At 62.5% G+C, this 22,971-nt stretch overlaps 1 protein-coding gene across 1 annotated transcript in view; it reads left to right on the plus strand.

The window, feature by feature from the left end:
* Nucleotides 1–22,971, plus strand: part of cfap251 (cilia and flagella associated protein 251) — a 276,809-nt gene that overhangs the window by 158,924 nt on the left and 94,914 nt on the right. Inside the window, exon 11 of the mRNA XM_072495300.1 lies at nt 22,652–22,846. Coding sequence (XP_072351401.1) covers nt 22,652–22,846 — 195 coding nt within the window. The remainder of the gene's footprint in view (nt 1–22,651; nt 22,847–22,971) is intronic.

Consider the following 22,971-nt stretch of genomic DNA (forward strand, 5'->3'; position numbering starts at 1 on the left):
CTCTCCTCGCGCTCTTTCACTGTGTCCCCGCCGCTCTCCTCGTGCTCTTTCACTGAGTCTCCGCCGCTCTCCTCGCGCTGTTTCACTGTGTCCCCGCCGCTCTCCTCGTGCTCTTTCACTGTGTCCCCGCCGCTCTCCTCCTGCTCTTTCACTGAGTCTCCGCCGCTCTCCTCGTGCTCTTTCACTGAGTCTCCGCCGCTCTCCTCGTGGTCTTTCACTGCATCCCCGCCGCTCTCCTCGCGCGCTTTCACTGTGTCCCCGCCGCTCTCCTCGTGCTCTTTCACTGAGTCTCCGCCGCTCTCCTCGTGCTCTTTCACTGCATCCCCGACGCTCTCCTCGCGCTCTTTCACTGTGTCCCCGCCGCTCTCCTCGCGCTCTTTCACTGTGTCCCCGCCGCTCTCCTCGCGCTCTTTCACTGCGTCCCCGCCGCTCTCCTCGCGCTCTTTCACTGTCTCCCCGCCGCTCTCCTCGTGCTCTTTCACTGCATCCCCGCCCCTCTCCTCGCGCTCTTTCACTGTGTCCCCGCCGCTCACCTCGTGCTCTTTCACTGAGTCTCCGCCGCTCTCCTCGTGCTCTTTCACTGCATCCCCGCCGCTCTCCTCGTGCTCTTTCACTGAGTCTCCGCCGCTCTCCTCGTGCTCTTTCACTGCATCCCCGCCGCTCTCCTCGCGCTCTTTCACTGCATCCCCGCCGCTCTCCTCGCGCTCTTTCACTGTGTCCCCGCCGCTCTCCTCGTGCTCTTTCACTGAGTCTCCGTCGCTCTCCTCGTGCTCTTTCACTGTGTCCCCGCCGCTCTCCTCGTGCTCTTTCACTGTGTCCCCGCCGCTCTCCTCGCGCTCTTTCACTGTGTCCCCGCCGCTCTCCTCGCGCTCTTTCACTGTGTCCCCGCCGCTCTCCTCGCGCTCTTTCACTGTGTCCCCGCCGCTCTCCTCGCGCTCTTTCACTGCGTCCCCGCCGCTCTCCTCGCGCTCTTTCACTGTGTCCCCGCCGCTCTCCTCGTGCTCTTTCACTGCATCCCCGCCGCTCTCCTCGCGCTCTTTCACTGTGTCCCCGCCGCTCTCCTCGTGCTCTTTCACTGAGTCTCCGCCGCTCTCCTCGCGCTCTTTCACTGCATCCCTGCCGCTCTCCTCGCGCTCATTCACTGTGTCCCTGCCGCTCTCCTCCTGCTCTTTCACTGAGTCTCCGCCGCTCTCCTCGTGCTCTTTCACTGAGTCTCCGCCGCTCTCCTCGTGCTCTTTCACTGCATCCCCGCCGCTCTCCTCGCGCTCTTTCACTGTGTCCCCGCCGCTCTCCTCGTGCTCTTTCACTGAGTCTCCGCCGCTCTCCTCGTGCTCTTTCACTGCATCCCCGCCGCTCTCCTCGTGCTCTTTCACTGAGTCTCCGCCGCTCTCCTCGTGCTCTTTCACTGCATCCCCGCCGCTCTCCTCGCGCTCTTTCACTGTGTCCCCGCCGCTCTCCTCGTGTTCTTTCACTGCATCCCCGCCGCTCTCCTCGTGCTTTTTCACTGCATCCCCGCCGCTCTCCTCGTGCTCTTTCACTGAGTCTCCGCCGCTCTCCTCGTGCTTTTTCACTGCATCCCCGCCGCTCTCCTCGTGCTCTTTCACTGAGTCTCCGCCGCTCTCCTCGTGCTCTTTCACTGTGTCCCCGCCGCTCTCCTCATGCTCTTTCACTGTGTCCCCGCCGCTCTCCTCACGCTCTTTCACTGCATCCCCGCCGCTCTCCTCGCGCTCTTTCACTGCATCCCCGCCGCTCTCCTCGTGCTCTTTCACTGCATCCCCGCCGCTCTCCTTGTGCTCTTTCACTGCATCCCCGCCGCTCTCCTCGCGCTCTTTCACTGTGTCCCCGCCGCTCTCCTCCTGCTCTTTCACTGAGTCTCCGCCGCTCTCCTCGTGCTCTTTCACTGAGTCTCCGCCGCTCTCCTCGTGCTCTTTCACTGAGTCTCCGCCGCTCTCCTCGTGCTCTTTCACTGCATCCCCGCCGCTCTCCTCCTGCTCTTTCACTGAGTCTCTGCCGCTCTCCTCGTGCTCTTTCACTGCATCCCCGCCGCTCTCCTCGCGCTCTTTCACTGCATCCCCGCCGCTCTCCTCGCGCTCTTTCACTGTGTCCCCGCCGCTCTCCTCGTGTTCTTTCACTGCATCCCCGACGCTCTCCTCGTGCTCTTTCACTGCATCCCCGCCGCTCTCCTCGTGCTCTTTCACTGAGTCTCCGCCGCTCTCCTCGTGCTCTTTCACTGTGTCCCCGCCGCTCTCCTCGCGCTCTTTCACTGTGTCCCCGCCGCTCTCCTCGCGCTCTTTCACTGTGTCCCCGCCGCTCTCCTCGCGCTCTTTCACTGTGTCCCCGCCGCTCTCCTCGCGCTCTTTCACTGCGTCCCCGCCGCTCTCCTCGCGCTCTTTCACTGTGTCCCCGCCGCTCTCCTCGTGCTCTTTCACTGAGTCTCCGCCGCTCTCCTCGCGCTCTTTCACTGCATCCCTGCCGCTCTCCTCACGCTCATTCACTGTGTCCCCGCCGCTCTCCTCGTGCACGTTCACTGAGTCTCCGCCGCTCTCCTCGCGCTCTTTCACTGTGTCCCCGCCGCTCTCCTCGTGCTCTTTCACTGCATCCCCGCCGCTCTCCTCGCGCTCTTTCACTGTGTCCCCGCCGCTCTCCTCGTACTCTTTCACTGAGTCTCCGCCGCTCTCCTCGCGCTCTTTCACTGTGTCCCCGCCGCTCTCCTCGTGCTCTTTCACTGTGTCCCCGCCGCTCTCCTCCTGCTCTTTCACTGAGTCTCCGCCGCTCTCCTCGTGCTCTTTCACTGAGTCTCCGCCGCTCTCCTCCTGGTCTTTCACTGCATCCCCGCCGCTCTCCTCGCGCTCTTTCACTGTGTCCCCGCCGCTCTCCTCGTGCTCTTTCACTGAGTCTCCGCCGCTCTCCTCGTGCTCTTTCACTGCATCCCCGCCGCTCTCCTCGCGCTCTTTCACTGTGTCCCCGCCGCTCTCCTCGCGCTCTTTCACTGCATCCCCGCCGCTCTCCTTGTGCTCTTTCACTGCATCCCCGCCGCTCTCCTCGCGCTCTTTCACTGTGTCCCCGCCGCTCTCCTCGTGCTCTTTCACTGCATCCCCGCCGCTCTCCTCGTGCTCTTTCACAGCATCCCCGCCGCTCTCCTCGTGCTCTTTCACTGTGCCCCCGCCGCTCTCCTCGTGCTCTTTCACTGTGTCCCCGCCGCTCTCCTCGTGCTCTTTCACTGTGTCCCCGCCGCTCTCCTGGCGCTCTTTCACTGCGTCCCCGCCGCTCTCCTCGTGCTCTTTCACTGCATCCCCGCCGCTCTCCTCGTGCTCTTTCACTGCATCCCCGCCGCTCTCCTCGTGCTCTTTCACTGCATCCCCGCCGCTCTCCTGGCGCTCTTTCACTGTGTCCCCGCCGATCTCCTCGTGCTCTTTCACTGAGTCTCCGCCGCTCTCCTCGTGCTCTTTCACTGCATCCCCGCCGCTCTCCTCGTGCTCTTTCACTGAGTCTCCGCCGCTCTCCTCGTGCTCTTTCACTGCATCCCCGCCGCTCTCCTAGCGCTCTTTCACTGCATCCCCGCCGCTCTCCTCGCGCTCTTTCACTGTGTCCCCGCCGCTCTCCTCGTGTTCTTTCACTGCATCCCCGCCGCTCTCCTCGTGCTCTTTCACTGCATCCCCGCCGCTCTCCTCGTGCTCTTTCACTGAGTCTCCGCCGCTCTCCTGGTGCTCTTTCACTGTGTCCCCGCCGCTCTCCTCGTGCTCTTTCACTGTGTCCCCGCCGCTCTCTTCGCGCTCTTTCACTGTGTCCCCGCCGCTCTCCTCGCGCTCTTTCACTCTGTCCCCGCCGCTCTCCTCGCGCTCTTTCACTGCATCCCCGCCGTTCTCCTCGCGCTCTTTCACTGTGTCCCCGCCGCTCTCCTCGTGCTCTTTCACTGAGTCTCCGCCGCTCTCCTCGCGCTCTTTCACTGCATTCCTGCCGCTCTCCTCGCGCTCATTCACTGTGTCCCCGCCGCTCTCCTCGTGCTCTTTCACTGAGTCTCCGCCGCTCTCCTCGCGCTCTTTCACTGTGTCCCCGCCGCTCTCCTCGTGCTCTTTCACTGCATCCCCGCTGCTCACCTCGCGCTCTTTCACTGTGTCCCCGCCGCTCTCCTCGTGCTCTTTCACTGAGTCTCCGCCGCTCTCCTCGTGCTCTTTCACTGTGTCCCCGCCGCTCGCCTCGTGCTCTTTCACTGTGTCCCCGCCGCTCTCCTCCTGCTCTTTCACTGAGTCTCCGCCGCTCTCCTCGTGCTCTTTCACTGAGTCTCCGCCGCTCTCCTCGTGGTCTTTCACTGCATCCCCGCCGCTCTCCTCGCGCTCTTTCACTGTGTCCCCGCCGCTCTCCTCGTGCTCTTTCACTGAGTCTCCGCCGCTCTCCTCGTGCTCTTTCACTGCATCCCCGCCGCTCTCCTCGCGCTCTTTCACTGTGTCCCCGCCGCTCTCCTCGCGCTCTTTCACTGTGTCCCCGCCGCTCTCCTCGCGCTCTTTCACTGCGTCCCCGCCGCTCTCCTCGCGCTCTTTCACTGTGTCCCCGCTGCTCTCCTCGTGCTCTTTCACTGCATCCCCGCCGCTCTCCTCGCGCTCTTTCACTGTGTCCCCGCCGCTCTCCTCGTTCTCTTTCACTGAGTCTCCGCCGCTCTCCTCGTGCTCTTACACTGCATCCCCGCCGCTCTCCTCGTGCTCTTTCACTGAGTCTCCGCCGCTCTCTTCGTGCTCTTTCACTGCATCCCCGCCGCTCTCCTCGCGCTCTTTCACTGCATCCCCGCCGCTCTCCTCGCGCTCTTTCACTGTGTCCCCGCCGCTCTCCTCGTGTTCTTTCACTGCATCCCCGCCGCTCTCCTCGTGCTTTTTCACTGCATCCCCGCCGCTCTCCTCGTGCTCTTTCACTGAGTCTCCGCCACTCTCCTCGTGCTCTTTCACTGTGTCCCCGCCGCTCTCCTCGTGCTCTTTCACTGTGTTCCCGCCGCTCTCCTCGCGCTCTTTCACTGTGTCCCCGCCGCTCTCCTCGCGCTCTTTCACTGTGTCCCCGCCGCTCTCCTCGCGCTCTTTCACTGTGTCCCCGCGTTTCTCCTCGCGCTCTTTCACTGCGTCCCCGCCGCTCTCCTCGCGCTCTTTCACTGTGTCCCCGCCGCTCTCCTCGTGCTCTTTCACTGCATCCCCGCCGCTCTCCTCGCGCTCTTTCACTGTGTCCCCGCCGCTCTCCTCGTGCTCTTTCACTGAGTCTCCGCCGCTCTCCTCGCGCTCTTTCACTGCATCCCTGCCGCTCTCCTCGCGCTCATTCACTGTGTCCCCGCCGCTCTCCTCCTGCTCTTTCACTGAGTCTCCGCCGCTCTCCTCGTGCTCTTTCACTGAGTCTCCGCCGCTCTCCTCGTGCTCTTTCACTGCATCCCCGCCGCTCTCCTCGCGCTCTTTCACTGTGTCCCCGCCGCTCTCTTCGTGCTCTTTCACTGAGTCTCCGCCGCTCTCCTCGTGCTCTTTCACTGCATCCCCGCCGCTCTCCTCGTGCTCTTTCACTGAGTTTCCGCCGCTCTCCTCGTGCTCTTTCACTGCATCCCCGCCGCTCTCCTCGCGCTCTTTCACTGCATCCCCGCCGCTCTCCTCGCGCTCTTTCACTGTGTCCCCGCCGCTCTCCTCGTGTTCTTTCACTGCATCCCCGCCGCTCTCCTCGTGCTCTTTCACTGCATCCCCGCCGCTCTCCTCGTGCTCTTTCACTGAGTCTCCGCCGCTCTCCTCGTGCTCTTTCACTGTGTCCCCGCCGCTCTCCTCGTGCTCTTTCACTGTGTCCCCGCCGTTCTCCTCGCGCTCTTTCACTGTGTCCCCGCCGCTCTCCTCGTGCTCTTTCACTGTGTCCCCGCCGCTCTCCTGGCGCTCTTTCACTGCGTCCCCGCCGCTCTCCTCGCGCTCTTTCACTGTGTCCCCGCCGCTCTCCTCGTGCTCTTTCACTGCATCCCCGCCGCTCTCCTCGCGCTCTTTCACTGTGTCCCCGCCGCTCTCCTCGTGCTCTTTCACTGAGTCTCCGCCGCTCTCCTCGCGCTCTTTCACTGCATCCCTGCCGCTCTCCTCGCGCTCATTCACTGTGTCCCCGCCGCTCTCCTCCTGCTCTTTCACTGAGTCTCCGCCGCTCTCCTCGTGCTCTTTCACTGAGTCTCCGCCGCTCTCCTCGTGCTCTTTCACTGCATCCCCGCCGCTCTCCTCGCGCTCTTTCACTGTGTCCCCGCCGCTCTCCTCGTGCTCTTTCACTGAGTCTCCGCCGCTCTCCTCGTGCTCTTTCACTGCATCCCCGCCGCTCTCCTCGTGCTCTTTCACTGAGTCTCCGCCGCTCTCCTCGTGCTCTTTCACTGCATCCCCGCCGCTCTCCTCGCGCTCTTTCACTGCATCCCCGCCGCTCTCCTCGCGCTCTTTCACTGTGTCCCCGCCGCTCTCCTCGTGTTCTTTCACTGCATCCCCGCCGCTCTCCTCGTGCTCTTTCACTGCATCCCCGCCGCTCTCCTCGCGCTCTTTCACTGAGTCTCCGCCGCTCTCCTCGTGCTCTTTCACTGTGTCCCCGCCGCTCTCCTCGTGCTCTTTCACTGTGTCCCCGCCGTTCTCCTCGCGCTCTTTCACTGTGTCCCCGCCGCTCTCCTCGTGCTCTTTCACTGTGTCCCCGCCGCTCTCCTGGCGCTCTTTCACTGCGTCCCCGCCGCTCTCCTCGTGCTCTTTCACTGCATCCCCGCTGCTCTCCTCGTGCTCTTTCACTGAGTCTCCGCCGCTCTCCTCGTGCTCTTTCACTGCATCCCCGCCGCTCTCCTCGCGCTCTTTCACTGCATCCCCGCCGCTCTCCTCGCGCTCTTTCACTGTGTCCCCGCCGCTCTCCTCGTGTTCTTTCACTGCATCCCCGCCGCTCTCCTCGTGCTTTTTCACTGCATCCCCGCCGCTCTCCTCGTGCTCTTTCACTGAGTCTCCGCCACTCTCCTCGTGCTCTTTCACTGTGTCCCCGCCGCTCTCCTCGTGCTCTTTCACTGTGTTCCCGCCGCTCTCCTCGCGCTCTTTCACTGTGTCCCCGCCGCTCTCCTCGCGCTCTTTCACTGTGTCCCCGCCGCTCTCCTCGCGCTCTTTCACTGTGTCCCCGCGTTTCTCCTCGCGCTCTTTCACTGCGTCCCCGCCGCTCTCCTCGCGCTCTTTCACTGCGTCCCCGCCGCTCTCCTCGCGCTCTTTCACTGCATCCCCGCTGCTCTCCTCGTGCTCTTTCACTGCATCCCCGCCGCTCTCCTCGTGCTCTTTCACTGTGTCCCCGCCGCTCTCCTCGCGCTCTTTCACTGAGTCTCCGCCGCTCTCCTCGCGCTCTTTCACTGCGTCCCTGCCGCTCTCCTCGCGCTCATTCACTGTGTCCCCGCCGCTCTCCTCGCGCTCTTTCACTGTGTCCCCGCCGCTCTCCTCGTGCTCTTTCACTGAGTCTCCGCCGCTCTCCTCGTGCTCTTTCACTGCATCCCCGCCGCTCTCCTCGTGCTCTTTCACTGAGTCTCCGCCGCTCTCCTCGTGCTCTTTCACTGCATCCCCGCCCCTCTCCTCGCGCTCTTTCACTGCATCCCCGCCGCTCTCCTCGCGCTCTTTCACTGTGTCCCCGCCGCTCTCCTCGTGTTCTTTCACTGCATCCCCGCCGCTCTCCTCGTGCTTTTTCACTGCATCCCCGCCGCTCTCCTCGTGCTCTTTCACTGAGTCTCCGCCGCTCTCCTCATGCTCTTTCACTGTGTCCCCGCCGCTCTCCTCATGCTCTTTCACTGTGTCCCCGCCGCTCTCCTCACGCTCTTTCACTGCATCCCCGCCGCTCTCCTCGCACTCTTTCACTGCATCCCCGCCGCTCTCCTCGTGCTCTTTCACTGCATCCCCGCCGCTCTCCTTGTGCTCTTTCACTGCATCCCCGCCGCTCTCCTCGCGCTCTTTCACTGTGTCCCCGCCGCTCTCCTCCTGCTCTTTCACTGAGTCTCCGCCGCTCTCCTCGTGCTCTTTCACTGAGTCTCCGCCGCTCTCCTCGTGCTCTTTCACTGAGTCTCCGTCGCTCTCCTCGTGCTCTTTCACTGCATCCCCGCCGCTCTCCTCGTGCCCTTTCACTGAGTCTCCGCCGCTCTCCTCGTGCTCTTTCACTGCATCCCCGCCGCTCACCTCGCGCTCTTTCACTGCATCCCCGCCGCTCTCCTCGCGCTCTTTCACTGTGTCCCCGCCGCTCTCCTCGTGTTCTTTCACTGCATCCCCGCCGCTCTCCTCGTGCTCTTTCACTGCATCCCCGCCGCTCTCCTCGTGCTCTTTCACTGAGTCTCCGCCGCTCTCCTCGTGCTCTTTCACTGTGTCCCCGCCGCTCTCCTCGCGCTCTTTCACTGTGTCCCCGCCGCTCTCCTCGCGCTCTTTCACTGTGTCCCCGCCGCTCTCCTCGCGCTCTTTCACTGAGTCCCCGCCGCTCTCCTCGCGCTCTTTCACTGTGTCCCCGCCGCTCTCCTCGCGCTCTTTCACTGCGTCCCCGCCGCTCTCCTCGCGCTCTTTCACTGTGTCCCCGCCTCTCTCCTCGTGCTCTTTCACTGAGTCTCCGCCGCTCTCCTCGCGCTCTTTCCATGCATCCCTGCCGCTCTCCTCGCGCTCATTCACTGTGTCCCCGCCGCTCTCCTCGTGCTCTTTCACTGAGTCTCCGCCGCTCTCCTCGCGCTCTTTCACTGTGTCCCCGCCGCTCTCCTCGTGCTCTTTCATTGCATCCCCGCCGCTCTCCTCGCGCTCTTTCACTGTGTCCCCGCCGCTCTCCTCGTGCTCTTTCACTGAGTCTCCGCCGCTCTCCTCGCGCTCTTTCACTGTGTCCCCGCCGCTCTCCTCGTGCTCTTTCACTGTGTCCCCGCCGCTCTCCTCCTGCTCTTTCACTGAGTCTCCGCCGCTCTCCTCGTGCTCTTTCACTGAGTCTCCGCCGCTCTCCTCCTGGTCTTTCACTGCATCCCCGCCGCTCTCCTCGCGCTCTTTCACTGTGTCCCCGCCGCTCTCCTCGTGCTCTTTCACTGAGTCTCCGCCGCTCTCCTCGTGCTCTTTCACTGCATCCCCGCCGCTCTCCTCGCGCTCTTTCACTGTGTCCCCGCCGCTCTCCTCGCGCTCTTTCACTGTGTCCCCGCCGCTCTCCTCGCGCTCTTTCACTGCGTCCCCGCCGCTCTCCTCGCGCTCTTTCACTGTGTCCCCGCCGCTCTCCTCGTGCTCTTTCACTGCATCCCCGCCGCTCTCCTCGTGCTCTTTCACTGAGTCTCCGCCGCTCTCCTCGTGCTCTTTCACTGCATTCCCGCCGCTCTCCTCGCGCTCTTTCACTGCATCCCCGCCGCTCTCCTCGCGCTCTTTCACTGTGTCCCCGCCGCTCTCCTCGTGTTCTTTCACTGCATCCCCGCCGCTCTCCTGGCGCTCTTTCACTGCGTCCCCGCCGCTCTCCTCGTGCTCTTTCACTGCATCCCCGCTGCTCTCCTCGTGCTCTTTCACTGCATCCCCGCCGCTCTCCTCGTGCTCTTTCACTGTGTCCCCGCCGCTCTCCTCGTGCTCTTTCACTGAGTCTCCGCCGCTCTCCTCGCGCTCTTTCACTGCGTCCCTGCCGCTCTCCTCGCGCTCATTGACTGTGTCCCCGCTTCTCTCCTCGCGCTCTGTCACTGTGTCCCCGCCGCTCTCCTCGTGCTCTTTCACTGAGTCTCCGCCGCTCTCCTCGTGCTCTTTCACTGCATCCCCGCCGCTCTCCTCGTGCTCTTTCACTGAGTCTCCGCCGCTCTCCTCGTGCTCTTTCACTGCATCCCCGCCGCTCTCCTCGCGCTCTTTCACTGCATCCCCGCCGCTCTCCTGGCGCTCTTTCACTGCGTCCCCGCCGCTCTCCTCGTGCTCTTTCACTGCATCCCCGCTGCTCTCCTCGTGCTCTTTCACTGAGTCTCCGCCGCTCTCCTCGTGCTCTTTCACTGCATCCCCGCCGCTCTCCTCGCGCTCTTTCACTGCATCCCCGCCGCTCTCCTCGCGCTCTTTCACTGTGTCCCCGCCGCTCTCCTCGTGTTCTTTCACTGCATCCCCGCCGCTCTCCTCGTGCTTTTTCACTGCATCCCCGCCGCTCTCCTCGTGCTCTTTCACTGAGTCTCCGCCACTCTCCTCGTGCTCTTTCACTGTGTCCCCGCCGCTCTCCTCGTGCTCTTTCACTGTGTTCCCGCCGCTCTCCTCGCGCTCTTTCACTGTGTCCCCGCCGCTCTCCTCGCGCTCTTTCACTGTGTCCCCGCCGCTCTCCTCGCGCTCTTTCACTGTGTCCCCGCGTTTCTCCTCGCGCTCTTTCACTGCGTCCCCGCCGCTCTCCTCGCGCTCTTTCACTGCGTCCCCGCCGCTCTCCTCGCGCTCTTTCACTGCATCCCCGCTGCTCTCCTCGTGCTCTTTCACTGCATCCCCGCCGCTCTCCTCGTGCTCTTTCACTGTGTCCCCGCCGCTCTCCTCGCGCTCTTTCACTGAGTCTCCGCCGCTCTCCTCGCGCTCTTTCACTGCGTCCCTGCCGCTCTCCTCGCGCTCATTCACTGTGTCCCCGCCGCTCTCCTCGCGCTCTTTCACTGTGTCCCCGCCGCTCTCCTCGTGCTCTTTCACTGAGTCTCCGCCGCTCTCCTCGTGCTCTTTCACTGCATCCCCGCCGCTCTCCTCGTGCTCTTTCACTGAGTCTCCGCCGCTCTCCTCGTGCTCTTTCACTGCATCCCCGCCCCTCTCCTCGCGCTCTTTCACTGCATCCCCGCCGCTCTCCTCGCGCTCTTTCACTGTGTCCCCGCCGCTCTCCTCGTGTTCTTTCACTGCATCCCCGCCGCTCTCCTCGTGCTTTTTCACTGCATCCCCGCCGCTCTCCTCGTGCTCTTTCACTGAGTCTCCGCCGCTCTCCTCATGCTCTTTCACTGTGTCCCCGCCGCTCTCCTCATGCTCTTTCACTGTGTCCCCGCCGCTCTCCTCACGCTCTTTCACTGCATCCCCGCCGCTCTCCTCGCACTCTTTCACTGCATCCCCGCCGCTCTCCTCGTGCTCTTTCACTGCATCCCCGCCGCTCTCCTTGTGCTCTTTCACTGCATCCCCGCCGCTCTCCTCGCGCTCTTTCACTGTGTCCCCGCCGCTCTCCTCCTGCTCTTTCACTGAGTCTCCGCCGCTCTCCTCGTGCTCTTTCACTGAGTCTCCGCCGCTCTCCTCGTGCTCTTTCACTGAGTCTCCGTCGCTCTCCTCGTGCTCTTTCACTGCATCCCCGCCGCTCTCCTCGTGCCCTTTCACTGAGTCTCCGCCGCTCTCCTCGTGCTCTTTCACTGCATCCCCGCCGCTCACCTCGCGCTCTTTCACTGCATCCCCGCCGCTCTCCTCGCGCTCTTTCACTGTGTCCCCGCCGCTCTCCTCGTGTTCTTTCACTGCATCCCCGCCGCTCTCCTCGTGCTCTTTCACTGCATCCCCGCCGCTCTCCTCGTGCTCTTTCACTGAGTCTCCGCCGCTCTCCTCGTGCTCTTTCACTGTGTCCCCGCCGCTCTCCTCGCGCTCTTTCACTGTGTCCCCGCCGCTCTCCTCGCGCTCTTTCACTGTGTCCCCGCCGCTCTCCTCGCGCTCTTTCACTGAGTCCCCGCCGCTCTCCTCGCGCTCTTTCACTGTGTCCCCGCCGCTCTCCTCGCGCTCTTTCACTGCGTCCCCGCCGCTCTCCTCGCGCTCTTTCACTGTGTCCCCGCCTCTCTCCTCGTGCTCTTTCACTGAGTCTCCGCCGCTCTCCTCGCGCTCTTTCCATGCATCCCTGCCGCTCTCCTCGCGCTCATTCACTGTGTCCCCGCCGCTCTCCTCGTGCTCTTTCACTGAGTCTCCGCCGCTCTCCTCGCGCTCTTTCACTGTGTCCCCGCCGCTCTCCTCGTGCTCTTTCATTGCATCCCCGCCGCTCTCCTCGCGCTCTTTCACTGTGTCCCCGCCGCTCTCCTCGTGCTCTTTCACTGAGTCTCCGCCGCTCTCCTCGCGCTCTTTCACTGTGTCCCCGCCGCTCTCCTCGTGCTCTTTCACTGTGTCCCCGCCGCTCTCCTCCTGCTCTTTCACTGAGTCTCCGCCGCTCTCCTCGTGCTCTTTCACTGAGTCTCCGCCGCTCTCCTCCTGGTCTTTCACTGCATCCCCGCCGCTCTCCTCGCGCTCTTTCACTGTGTCCCCGCCGCTCTCCTCGTGCTCTTTCACTGAGTCTCCGCCGCTCTCCTCGTGCTCTTTCACTGCATCCCCGCCGCTCTCCTCGCGCTCTTTCACTGTGTCCCCGCCGCTCTCCTCGCGCTCTTTCACTGTGTCCCCGCCGCTCTCCTCGCGCTCTTTCACTGCGTCCCCGCCGCTCTCCTCGCGCTCTTTCACTGTGTCCCCGCCGCTCTCCTCGTGCTCTTTCACTGCATCCCCGCCGCTCTCCTCGTGCTCTTTCACTGAGTCTCCGCCGCTCTCCTCGTGCTCTTTCACTGCATTCCCGCCGCTCTCCTCGCGCTCTTTCACTGCATCCCCGCCGCTCTCCTCGCGCTCTTTCACTGTGTCCCCGCCGCTCTCCTCGTGTTCTTTCACTGCATCCCCGCCGCTCTCCTGGCGCTCTTTCACTGCGTCCCCGCCGCTCTCCTCGTGCTCTTTCACTGCATCCCCGCTGCTCTCCTCGTGCTCTTTCACTGCATCCCCGCCGCTCTCCTCGTGCTCTTTCACTGTGTCCCCGCCGCTCTCCTCGTGCTCTTTCACTGAGTCTCCGCCGCTCTCCTCGCGCTCTTTCACTGCGTCCCTGCCGCTCTCCTCGCGCTCATTGACTGTGTCCCCGCTTCTCTCCTCGCGCTCTGTCACTGTGTCCCCGCCGCTCTCCTCGTGCTCTTTCACTGAGTCTCCGCCGCTCTCCTCGTGCTCTTTCACTGCATCCCCGCCGCTCTCCTCGTGCTCTTTCACTGAGTCTCCGCCGCTCTCCTCGTGCTCTTTCACTGCATCCCCGCCGCTCTCCTCGCGCTCTTTCACTGCATCCCCGCCGCTCTCCTCGCGCTCTTTCACTGTGTCCCCGCCGCTCTCCTCGTGTTCTTTCACTGCATCCCCGCCGCTCTCCTCGTGCTTTTTCACTGCATCCCCGCCGCTCTCCTCGTGCTCTTTCACTGAGTCTCCGCCGCTCTCCTCATGCTCTTTCACTGTGTCCCCGCCGCTCTCCTCATGCTCTTTCACTGTGTCCCCGCCGCTCTCCTCACGCTCTTTCACTGCATCCCCGCCGCTCTCCTCGCGCTCTTTCACTGCATCCCCGCCGCTCTCCTCGTGCTCTTTCACTGCATCCCCGCCGCTCTCCTTGTGCTCTTTCACTGCATCCCCGCCGCTCTCCTCGCGCTCTTTCACTGTGTCCCCGTCGCTCTCCTCCTGCTCTTTCACTGAGTCTCCGCCGCTCTCCTCGTGCTCTTTCACTGAGTCTCCGCCGCTCTCCTCGTGCTCTTTCACTGAGTCTCCGCCGCTCTCCTCGTGCTCTTTCACTGCATCCCCGCCGCTCTCCTCGTGCCCTTTCACTGAGTCTCCGCCGCTCTCCTCGTGCTCTTTCACTGCATCCCCGCCGCTCACCTCGCGCTCTTTCACTGCATCCCCGCCGCTCTCCTCGCGCTCTTTCACTGTGTCCCCGCCGCTCTCCTCGTGTTCTTTCACTGCATCCCCGCCGCTCTCCTCGTGCTCTTTCACTGCATCCCCGCCGCTCTCCTCGTGCTCTTTCACTGAGTCTCCGCCGCTCTCCTCGTGCTCTTTCACTGTGTCCCCGCCGCTCTCCTCGCGCTCTTTCACTGTGTCCCCGCCGCTCTCCTCGCGCTCTTTCACTGTGTCCCCGCCGCTCTCCTCGCGCTCTTTCACTGAGTCCCCGCCGCTCTCCTCGCGCTCTTTCACTGTGTCCCCGCCGCTCTCCTCGCGCTCTTTCACTGCGTCCCCGCCGCTGTCCTCGCGCTCTTTCACTGTGTCCCTGCCTCTCTCCTCGTGCTCTTTCACTGAGTCTCCGCCGCTCTCCTCGCGCTCTTTCCATGCATCCCTGCCGCTCTCCTCGCGCTCATTCACTGTGTCCCCGCCGCTCTCCTCGTGCTCTTTCACTGAGTCTCCGCCGCTCTCCTCGCGCTCTTTCACTGTGTCCCCGCCGCTCTCCTCGTGCTCTTTCATTGCATCCCCGCCGCTCTCCTCGCGCTCTTTCACTGTGTCCCCGCCACTCTCCTCGTGCTCTTTCACTGAGTCTCCGCCGCTCTCCTCGCGCTCTTTCACTGTGTCCCCGCCGCTCTCCTCGTGCTCTTTCACTGTGTCCCCGCCGCTCTCCTCCTGCTCTTTCACTGAGTCTCCGCCGCTCTCCTCGTGCTCTTTCACTGAGTCTCCGCCGCTCTCCTCCTGGTCTTTCACTGCATCCCCGCCGCTCTCCTCGCGCTCTTTCACTGTGTCCCCGCCGCTCTCCTCGTGCTCTTTCACTGAGTCTCCGCCGCTCTCCTCGTGCTCTTTCACTGCATCCCCGCCGCTCTCCTCGCGCTCTTTCACTGTGTCCCCGCCGCTCTCCTCGCGCTCTTTCACTGTGTCCCCGCCGCTCTCCTCGCGCTCTTTCACTGCGTCCCCGCCGCTCTCCTCGCGCTCTTTCACTGTGTCCCCGCCGCTCTCCTCGTGCTCTTTCACTGCATCCCCGCCGCTCTCCTCGTGCTCTTTCACTGAGTCTCCGCCGCTCTCCTCGTGCTCTTTCACTGCATTCCCGCCGCTCTCCTCGCGCTCTTTCACTGCATCCCCGCCGCTCTCCTCGCGCTCTTTCACTGTGTCCCCGCCGCTCTCCTCGTGTTCTTTCACTGCATCCCCGCCGCTCTCCTCGTGCTTTTTCACTGCATCCCCGCCGCTCTCCTCGTGCTCTTTCACTGAGTTTCCGCCGCTCTCCTCGTGCGCTTTCACTGTGTCCCCGCCGCTCTCCTCGTGCTCTTTCACTGTGTCCCCGCCGCTCTCCTCGCGCTCTTTCACTGTGTCCCCGCCGCTCTCCTCGTGCTCTTTCACTGTGTCCCCGCCGCTCTCCTCGCGCTCTTTCACTGTGTCCCCGCCGCTCTCCTCGCGCTCTTTCACTGCGTCCCCGCCGCTCTCCTCGCGCTCTTTCACTATGTCCCCGCCGCTCTCCTCGTGCTCTTTCACTGCATCCCCGCCGCTCTCCTCGCGCTCTTTCACTGTGTCCCCGCCGCTCTCCTCGTGCTCTTTCACTGAGTCTCCGCCGCTCTCCTCGCGCTCTTTCACTGCATCCCTGCCGCTCTCCTCGCGCTCATTCACTGTGTCCCCGCCGCTCTCCTCGTGATCTTTCACTGAGTCTCCGCCGCTCTCCTCGCGCTCTTTCACTGTGTCCCCGCCGCTCTCCTCGTGCTCTTTCACTGCATCCCCGCCGCTCTCCTCGCGCTCTTTCACTGTGTCCCCGCCGCTCTCCTCGTGCTCTTTCACTGAGTCTCCGCCGCTCTCCTCGCGCTCTTTCACTGCATCCCCGCCGCTCTCCTTGCGCTCTTTCACTGTGTCCCCGCCGCTCTCCTCGTGCTCTTTCACTGAGTCTCCGCCGCTCTCCTCGTGCTCTTTCACTGCATCCCCGCCGCTCTCCTCGAGCTCTTTCACTGCATCCCCGCCGCTCTCCTCGTGCTCTTTCACTGCATCCCCGCCGCTCTCCTTGTGCTCTTTCACTGCATCCCCGCCGCTCTCCTCGTGTTCTTTCACTGCATCCCCGCCGCTCTCCTCGTGCTTTTTCACTGCATCCCCGCCGCTCTCCTCGTGCTCTTTCACTGAGTCTCCGCCGCTCTCCTCGTGCGCTTTCACTGTGTCCCCGCCGCTCTCCTCGTGCTCTTTCACTGTGTCCCCGCCGCTCTCCTCGCGCTCTTTCACTGTGTCCCCGCCGCTCTCCTCGTGCTCTTTCACTGTGTCCCCGCCGCTCTCCTCGCGCTCTTTCACTGTGTCCCCGCCGCTCTCCTCGCGCTCTTTCACTGCGTCCCCGCCGCTCTCCTCGCGCTCTTTCACTATGTCCCCGCCGCTCTCCTCGTGCTCTTTCACTGAGTCTCCCCCGCTCTCCTCGCGCTCTTTCACTGCATCCCTGCCGCTCTCCTCGCGCTCATTCACTGTGTCCCCGCCGCTCTCCTCGTGCTCTTTCACTGAGTCTCCGCCGCTCTCCTCGCGCTCTTTCACTGTGTCCCCGCCGCTCTCCTCGTGCTCTTTCACTGCATCCCCGCCGCTCTCCTCGCGCTCTTTCACTGTGTCCCCGCCGCTTTCCTCGTGCTCTTTCACTGAGTCTCCGCCGCTCTCCTCGCGCTCTTTCACTGTGTCCCCGCCGCTCTCCTCGTGCTCTTTCACTGTGTCCCCGCCGCTCTCCTCCTGCTCTTTCACTGAGTCTCCGCCGCTCTCCTCGTGCTCTTTCACTGGGTCTCCGCCGCTCTCCACGTGCTCTTTCCCTGCATCCCCGCCGCTCTCCTCGCGCTCTTTCACTGTGTCCCCGCCGCTCTCCTCGTGCTCTTTCACTGAGTCTCCGCCGCTCTCCTCGCGCTCTTTCACTGCATCCCCGCCGCTCTCCTTGCGCTCTTTCACTGTGTCCCCGCCGCTCTCCTCGTGCTCTTTCACTGAGTCTCCGCCGCTCTCCTCGTGCTCTTTCACTGCATCCCCGCCGCTCTCCTCGAGCTCTTTCACTGCATCCCCGCCGCTCTCCTCGTGCTCTTTCACTGCATCCCCGCCGCTCTCCTTGTGCTCTTTCACTGCATCCCCGCCGCTCTCCTCGTGTTCTTTCACTGCATCCCCGCCGCTCTCCTCGTGCTTTTTCACTGCATCCCCGCCGCTCTCCTCGTGCTCTTTCACTGAGTCTCCGCCGCTCTCCTCGTGCGCTTTCACTGTGTCCCCGCCGCTCTCCTCGTGCTCTTTCACTGTGTCCCCGCCGCTCTCCTCGCGCTCTTTCACTGTGTCCCCGCCGCTCTCCTCGTGCTCTTTCACTGTGTCCCCGCCGCTCTCCTCGCGCTCTTTCACTGTGTCCCCGCCGCTCTCCTCGCGCTCTTTCACTGCGTCCCCGCCGCTCTCCTCGCGCTCTTTCACTATGTCCCCGCCGCTCTCCTCGTGCTCTTTCACTGAGTCTCCGCCGCTCTCCTCGCGCTCTTTCACTGTGTCCCCGCCGCTCTCCTCGTGCTCTTTCACTGCATCCCCGCCGCTCTCCTCGCGCTCTTTCACTGTGTCCCCGCCGCTTTCCTCGTGCTCTTTCACTGAGTCTCCGCCGCTCTCCTCGCGCTCTTTCACTGTGTCCCCGCCGCTCTCCTCGTGCTCTTTCACTGTGTCCCCGCCGCTCTCCTCCTGCTCTTTCACTGAGTCTCCGCCGCTCTCCTCGTGCTCTTTCACTGGGTCTCCGCCGCTCTCCACGTGCTCTTTCACTGCATCCCCGCCGCTCTCCTCGCGCTCTTTCACTGTGTCCCCGCCGCTCTCCTCGTGCTCTTTCACTGAGTCTCCGCCGCTCTCCTCGTGCTCTTTCACTGCATCCCCGCCGCTCTCCTCGAGCTCTTTCACTGCATCCCCGCCGCTCTCCTCGTGCTCTTTCACTGCATCCCCGCCGCTCTCCTTGTGCTCTTTCACTGCATCCCCGCCGCTCTCCTCGCGCTCTTTCACTGTGTCCCCGCCGCTCTCCTCGTGCTCTTTCACTGCATCCCCGCCGCTCTCCTCGTGCTCTTTCACTGCATCCCCGCCGCTCTCCTCGTGCTCTTTCACTGAGTCTCCGCCGCTCTCCTCGTGCTCTTTCACTGTGTCCCCGCCGCTCTCCTCGTGCTCTTACACTGTGTCCCCGCCGTTCTCCTCGCGCTCTTTCACTGTGTCCCCGCCGCTCTCCTCGTGCTCTTTCACTGTGTCCCCGCCGCTCTCCTCGTGCTCTTTCACTGTGTCCCCGCCGTTCTCCTCGCGCTCTTTCACTGTGTCCCCGCCGCTCTCCTGGCGCTCTTTCACTGCGTCCCCGCCTCTCTCCTCGTGCTCTTTCACTGCATCCCCGCCGCTCTCCTCGCGCTCTTTCACTGTGTCCCCGCCGCTCTCCTCGTGCTCTTTCACTGAGTCTCCGCCGCTCTCCTCGTGCTCTTTCACTGCATCCCCGCCGCTCTCCTCGAGCTCTTTCACTGCATCCCCGCCGCTCTCCTCGTGCTCTTTCACTGCATCCCCGCCGCTCTCCTTGTGCTCTTTCACTGCATCCCCGCCGCTCTCCTCGCGCTCTTTCACTGTGTCCCCGCCGCTCTCCTCGTGCTCTTTCACTGCATCCCCGCCGCTCTCCTCGTGCTCTTTCACTGCATCCCCGCCGCTCTCCTCGTGCTCTTTCACTGAGTCTCCGCCGCTCTCCTCGTGCTCTTTCACTGTGTCCCCGCCGCTCTTCTCGTGCTCTTTCACTGTGTCCCCGCCGTTCTCCTCGCGCTCTTTCACTGTGTCCCCGCCGCTCTCCTCGTGCTCTTTCACTGTGTCCCCGCCGCTCTCCTCTTGCTCTTTCACTGTGTCCCCGCCGTTCTCCTCGCGCTCTTTCACTGTGTCCCCGCCGCTCTCCTGGCGCTCTTTCACTGCGTCCCCGCCGCTCTCCTCGTGCTCTTTCACTGCATCCCCACCGCTCTCCTCGTGCTCTTTCACTGCATCCCCGCCGCTCTCCTCGTGCTCTTTCACTGTGTCCCCGCCGCTCTCCTCGTGCTCTTTCACTGAGTCTCCGCCGCTCTCCTCGCGCTCTTTCACTGCATCCCTGCCGCTCTCCTCGCGCTCATTCACTGTGTCCCCGCCGCTCTCCTCGTGCTCTTTCACTGAGTCTCCGCCGCTCTCCTCGCGCTCTTTCACTGTGTCCCCGCCGCTCTCCTCGTGCTCTTTCACTGCATCCCCGCCGCTCTCCTTGCGCTCTTTCACTGTGTCCCCGCCGCTCTCCTCGTGCTCTTTCACTGAGTCTCCGCCGCTCTCCTCGCGCTCTTTCACTGTGTCCCCGCCGCTCTCCTCGTGCTCTTTCACTGTGTCCCCGCCGCTCTCCTCCTGCTCTTTCACTGAGTCTCCGCCGCTCTCCTCGTGCTCTTTCACTGAGTCTCCGCCGCTCTCCTCGTGCTCTTTCACTGCATCCCCGCCGCTCTCCTCGCGCTCTTTCACTGTGTCCCCGCCGCTCTCCTCGTGCTCTTTCACTGAGTCTCCGCCGCTCTCCTCGTGCTCTTTCACTGCATCCCCGCCGCTCTCCTCGCGCTTTTTCACTGCATCCCCGCCGCTCTCCTCGTGCTCTTTCACTGCATCCCCGCCGCTCTCCTCGCGCTCTTTCACTGTGTCCCCGCCGCTCTCCTCGTGCTCTTTCACTGCATCCCTGCCGCTCTCCTCGTGCTCTTTCACTGCATCCCCGCCGCTCTCCTCGTGCTCTATCACTGAGTCTCCGCCGCTCTCCTCGTGCTCTTTCACTGTGTCCCCGCCGCTCTCCTCGTGCTCTTTCACTGTGTCCCCGCCGCTCTCCTCGTGCTCTTTCACTGTGTCCCAGCCGCTCTCCTGGCGCTCTTTCACTGCGTCCCCGCCGCTCCCCTCGTGCTCTTTCACTGCATCCCCGCCGCTCTCCTCGTGCTCTTTCACTGCATCCCCGCCGCTCTCCTCGTGCTCTTTCACTGCATCCCCGCCGCTCTCCTGGCGCTCTTTCACTGTGTCCCCGCCGCTCTCCTCGTGCTCTTTCACTGAGTCTCCGCCGCTCTCCTCGTGGTCTTTCACTGCATCCCCGCCGCTCTCCTCGTGCTCTTTCACTGAGTCTCCGACGCTCTCCTCGTGCTCTTTCACTGCATCCCCGCCGCTCTCCTCGCGCTCTTTCACTGCATCCCCGCCGCTCTCCTCGCGCTCTTTCACTGTGTCCCCGCCGCTCTCCTCGTGTTCTTTCACTGCATCCCCGCCGCTCTCCTCGTGCTCTTTCACTGCATCCCCGCCGCTCTCCTCGTGCTCTTTCACTGAGTCTCCGCCGCTCTCCTCGTGCTCTTTCACTGTGTCCCCGCCGCTCTCCTCGTGCTCTTTCACTGTGTCCCCGCCGCTCTCCTCGCGCTCTTTCACTGTGTCCCCGCCGCTCTCCTCGCGCTCTTTCACTGTGTCCCCGCCGCTCTCCTCGTGCTCTTTCACTGTGTCCCCGCCGCTCTCCTCGCGCTCTTTCACTGCGTCCCCGCCGCTCTCCTCGCGCTCTTTCACTGTGTCCCCGCCGCTCTCCTCGTGCTCTTTCACTGCATCCCCGCCGCTCTCCTCGCGCTCTTTCACTGTGTCCCCGCCGCTCTCCTCGTGCTCTTTCACTGAGTCTCCGCCGCTCTCCTCGCGCTCTTTCACTGCATCCCTGCCGCTCTCCTCGCGCTCATTCACTGTGTCCCCGCCGCTCTCCTCGTGCTCTTTCACTGAGTCTCCGCCGCTCTCCTCGCGCTCTTTCACTGTGTCCCCGCCGCTCTCCTCGTGCTCTTTCACTGCATCCCCGCTGCTCTCCTCGTGCTCTTTCACTGTGTCCCCGCCGCTCTCCTCGTGCTCTTTCACTGAGTCTCCGCCGCTCTCCTCGCGCTCTTTCACTGTGTCCCCGCCGCTCTCCTCGTACTCTTTCACTGTGTCCCCGCCGCTCTCCTCCTGCTCTTTCACTGAGTCTCCGCCGCTCTCCTCGTGCTCTTTCACTGAGTCTCCGCCGCTCTCCTCGTGCTCTTTCACTGCATCCCTGCCGCTCTCCTCGCGCTCATTCACTGTGTCCCCGCCGCTCTCCTCCTGCTCTTTCACTGAGTCTCCGCCGCTCTCCTCGTGCTCTTTCACTGAGTCTCCGCCGCTCTCCTCGTGCTCTTTCACTGCATCCCCGCCGCTCTCCTCGCGCTCTTTCACTGTGTCCCCGCCGCTCTCCTCGTGCTCTTTCACTGAGTCTCCGCCGCTCTCCTCGTGCTCTTTCACTGCATCCCCGCCGCTCTCCTCGTGCTCTTTCACTGAGTCTCCGCCGCTCTCCTCGTGCTCTTTCACTGTGTCCCCGCCGCTCTCCTCGTGCTCTTTCACTGTGTCCCCGCCGTTCTCCTCGCACTCTTTCACTGTGTGCCCGCCGCTCTCCTGGCGCTCTTTCACTGCGTCCCCGCCGCTCTCCTCGTGCTCTTTCACTGCAACCCCGCCGCTCTCCTCGTGCTCTTTCACTGCATCCCCGCCGCTCTCCTCGTGCTCTTTCACTGCATCCCCGCCGCTCTCCTTGTGCTCTTTCACTGCATCCCCGCCGCTCTCCTCGCGCTCTTTCACTGTGTCCCCGCCGCTCTCCTCGTGCTCTTTCACTGCATCCCCGCCGCTCTCCTCGTGCTCTTTGACTGCATCCCCGCCGCTCTCCTCGTGCTCTTTCACTCAGTCTCCGCCGCTCTCCTCGTGCTCTTTCACTGTGTCCCCGCCGCTCTCCTCGTGCTCTTTCACTGTGTCCCCGCCGTTCTCCTCGCGCTCTTTCACTGTGTCCCCGCCGCTCTCCTCGTGCTCTTTCACTGCGTCCCCGCCGCTCTCCTCGTGCTCTTTCACTGCATCCCCGCCGCTCTCCTCGTGCTCTTTCACTGCATCCCCGCCGCTCTCCTCGCGCTCTTTCACTGCATCCCCGCCGCTCTCCTCGCGCTCTTTCACTGCATCCCCGCCGCTCTCCTCGTGCTCTTTCACTGCATCTCTGCCGCTCTCCTCGCGCTCTTTCACTGCATCCCCGCTGCTCTCCGCGCGCTCTTTCACTGCATCCCCGCCGCTCTCCTTGTGCTCTTTCACTCAGTCTCCGCCGCTCTCCTCGCGATCTTTTATCCTGTGTGAGTCCAATGTGTATCTGCGGTGTTGATGCACGCACATCTCTATTTCTGTAAATTGGTTGTTTACGATGAGCTTAGTGCCCTGATCCCACTCGTTTTAGTTCTGAAAGAGAAATGGCGCCATTGGAATTTTTGGCTCAATATCCTTTTGCAAATACTGCAAGTAATAGAAGGAGCTGAGTGGTGACTTTAATAACTAGGAAACTATTTGGAATAGAGAATTAGGCAGCTTGAACATCCTCAAATATAAAGTTGCATCTAAAAGTATTTTTTGTGATTGCAATGGTGTTGAAAGGACGTCATGTGGTGCAGTGGGTAGTGTCCCTGCCTCCGAGCCAGAAGCACCAGGTTCGAGTTGCACTGCGGGACCAGATGGCCATGAATGGTGTGCTTAGAACATGGCCAAACAAGTTGATTATCAACCAAATCCTAACATGCTTAAAGTCCCTCAAGCTATAGCCCCTGGGTTCAGGTTACTGACCCTTTTCGAGGAAAAACAAGCTACAGAAAATAAACATAAGTATATATTTTGTCTGCCTCATGCACTGGTTGCATTCTGAGTCCAATGGTGTTGAAATATTTTTTTAAAATTTTAGAGTACCCTATTATTTTATTCCAATTAAGGGGCAATTTAGCATGTCCAATCCACCTACTCTGCACATCTTTGGGTTGTGGGGGTGAAACCCACGCAGACACGGGGAGAATGTGCAAACTCCACACATACAGTGACCCAGGGCTGGGATCAAACCCGGGTCCTTCAGTGCCGTAGGCAGCCGTGCTAACCACTGCGCCACTGCGCCGTCCGCATGTTGAAATATTTTTTGAGACAAATGTGTTAGTGTCCATGCAGTAGAATTAAATTGCCTGTATTTGTTTGTATAATAGTAACTGCATTTTTAATGTTCACTACAGGTATATAGTGACATGTGATGTCAAAGGTTGCATTAAGTTTTATGATGAGCAGCTTTGCTTACTTAATTGGTATAGTAACTTCAACCTGGGACCCATCAGTTCAATTTCCTTCTCCAGTCAACCAGCTGTCAAAGCCAATGAGAAAACTTCTTATCCATCGGTGTCTAACATCAATGCTCCGCAATTTATTGTCAGGTTAGTAATCTGTCGATGAAATTCTCTGCCTCGCGCTGCCTTGGACCGAGGTTTGGGTTCGTGCGCCAGCGGGAGAATGCAAATGGGTCATTAAGCATTCACTTAGCGGGCCGGGCACCATAATT

Source organism: Scyliorhinus torazame, chromosome 1 (assembly GCF_047496885.1).
Source record: "Scyliorhinus torazame isolate Kashiwa2021f chromosome 1, sScyTor2.1, whole genome shotgun sequence".
NCBI classification, from domain to species: domain Eukaryota; kingdom Metazoa; phylum Chordata; class Chondrichthyes; order Carcharhiniformes; family Scyliorhinidae; genus Scyliorhinus; species Scyliorhinus torazame.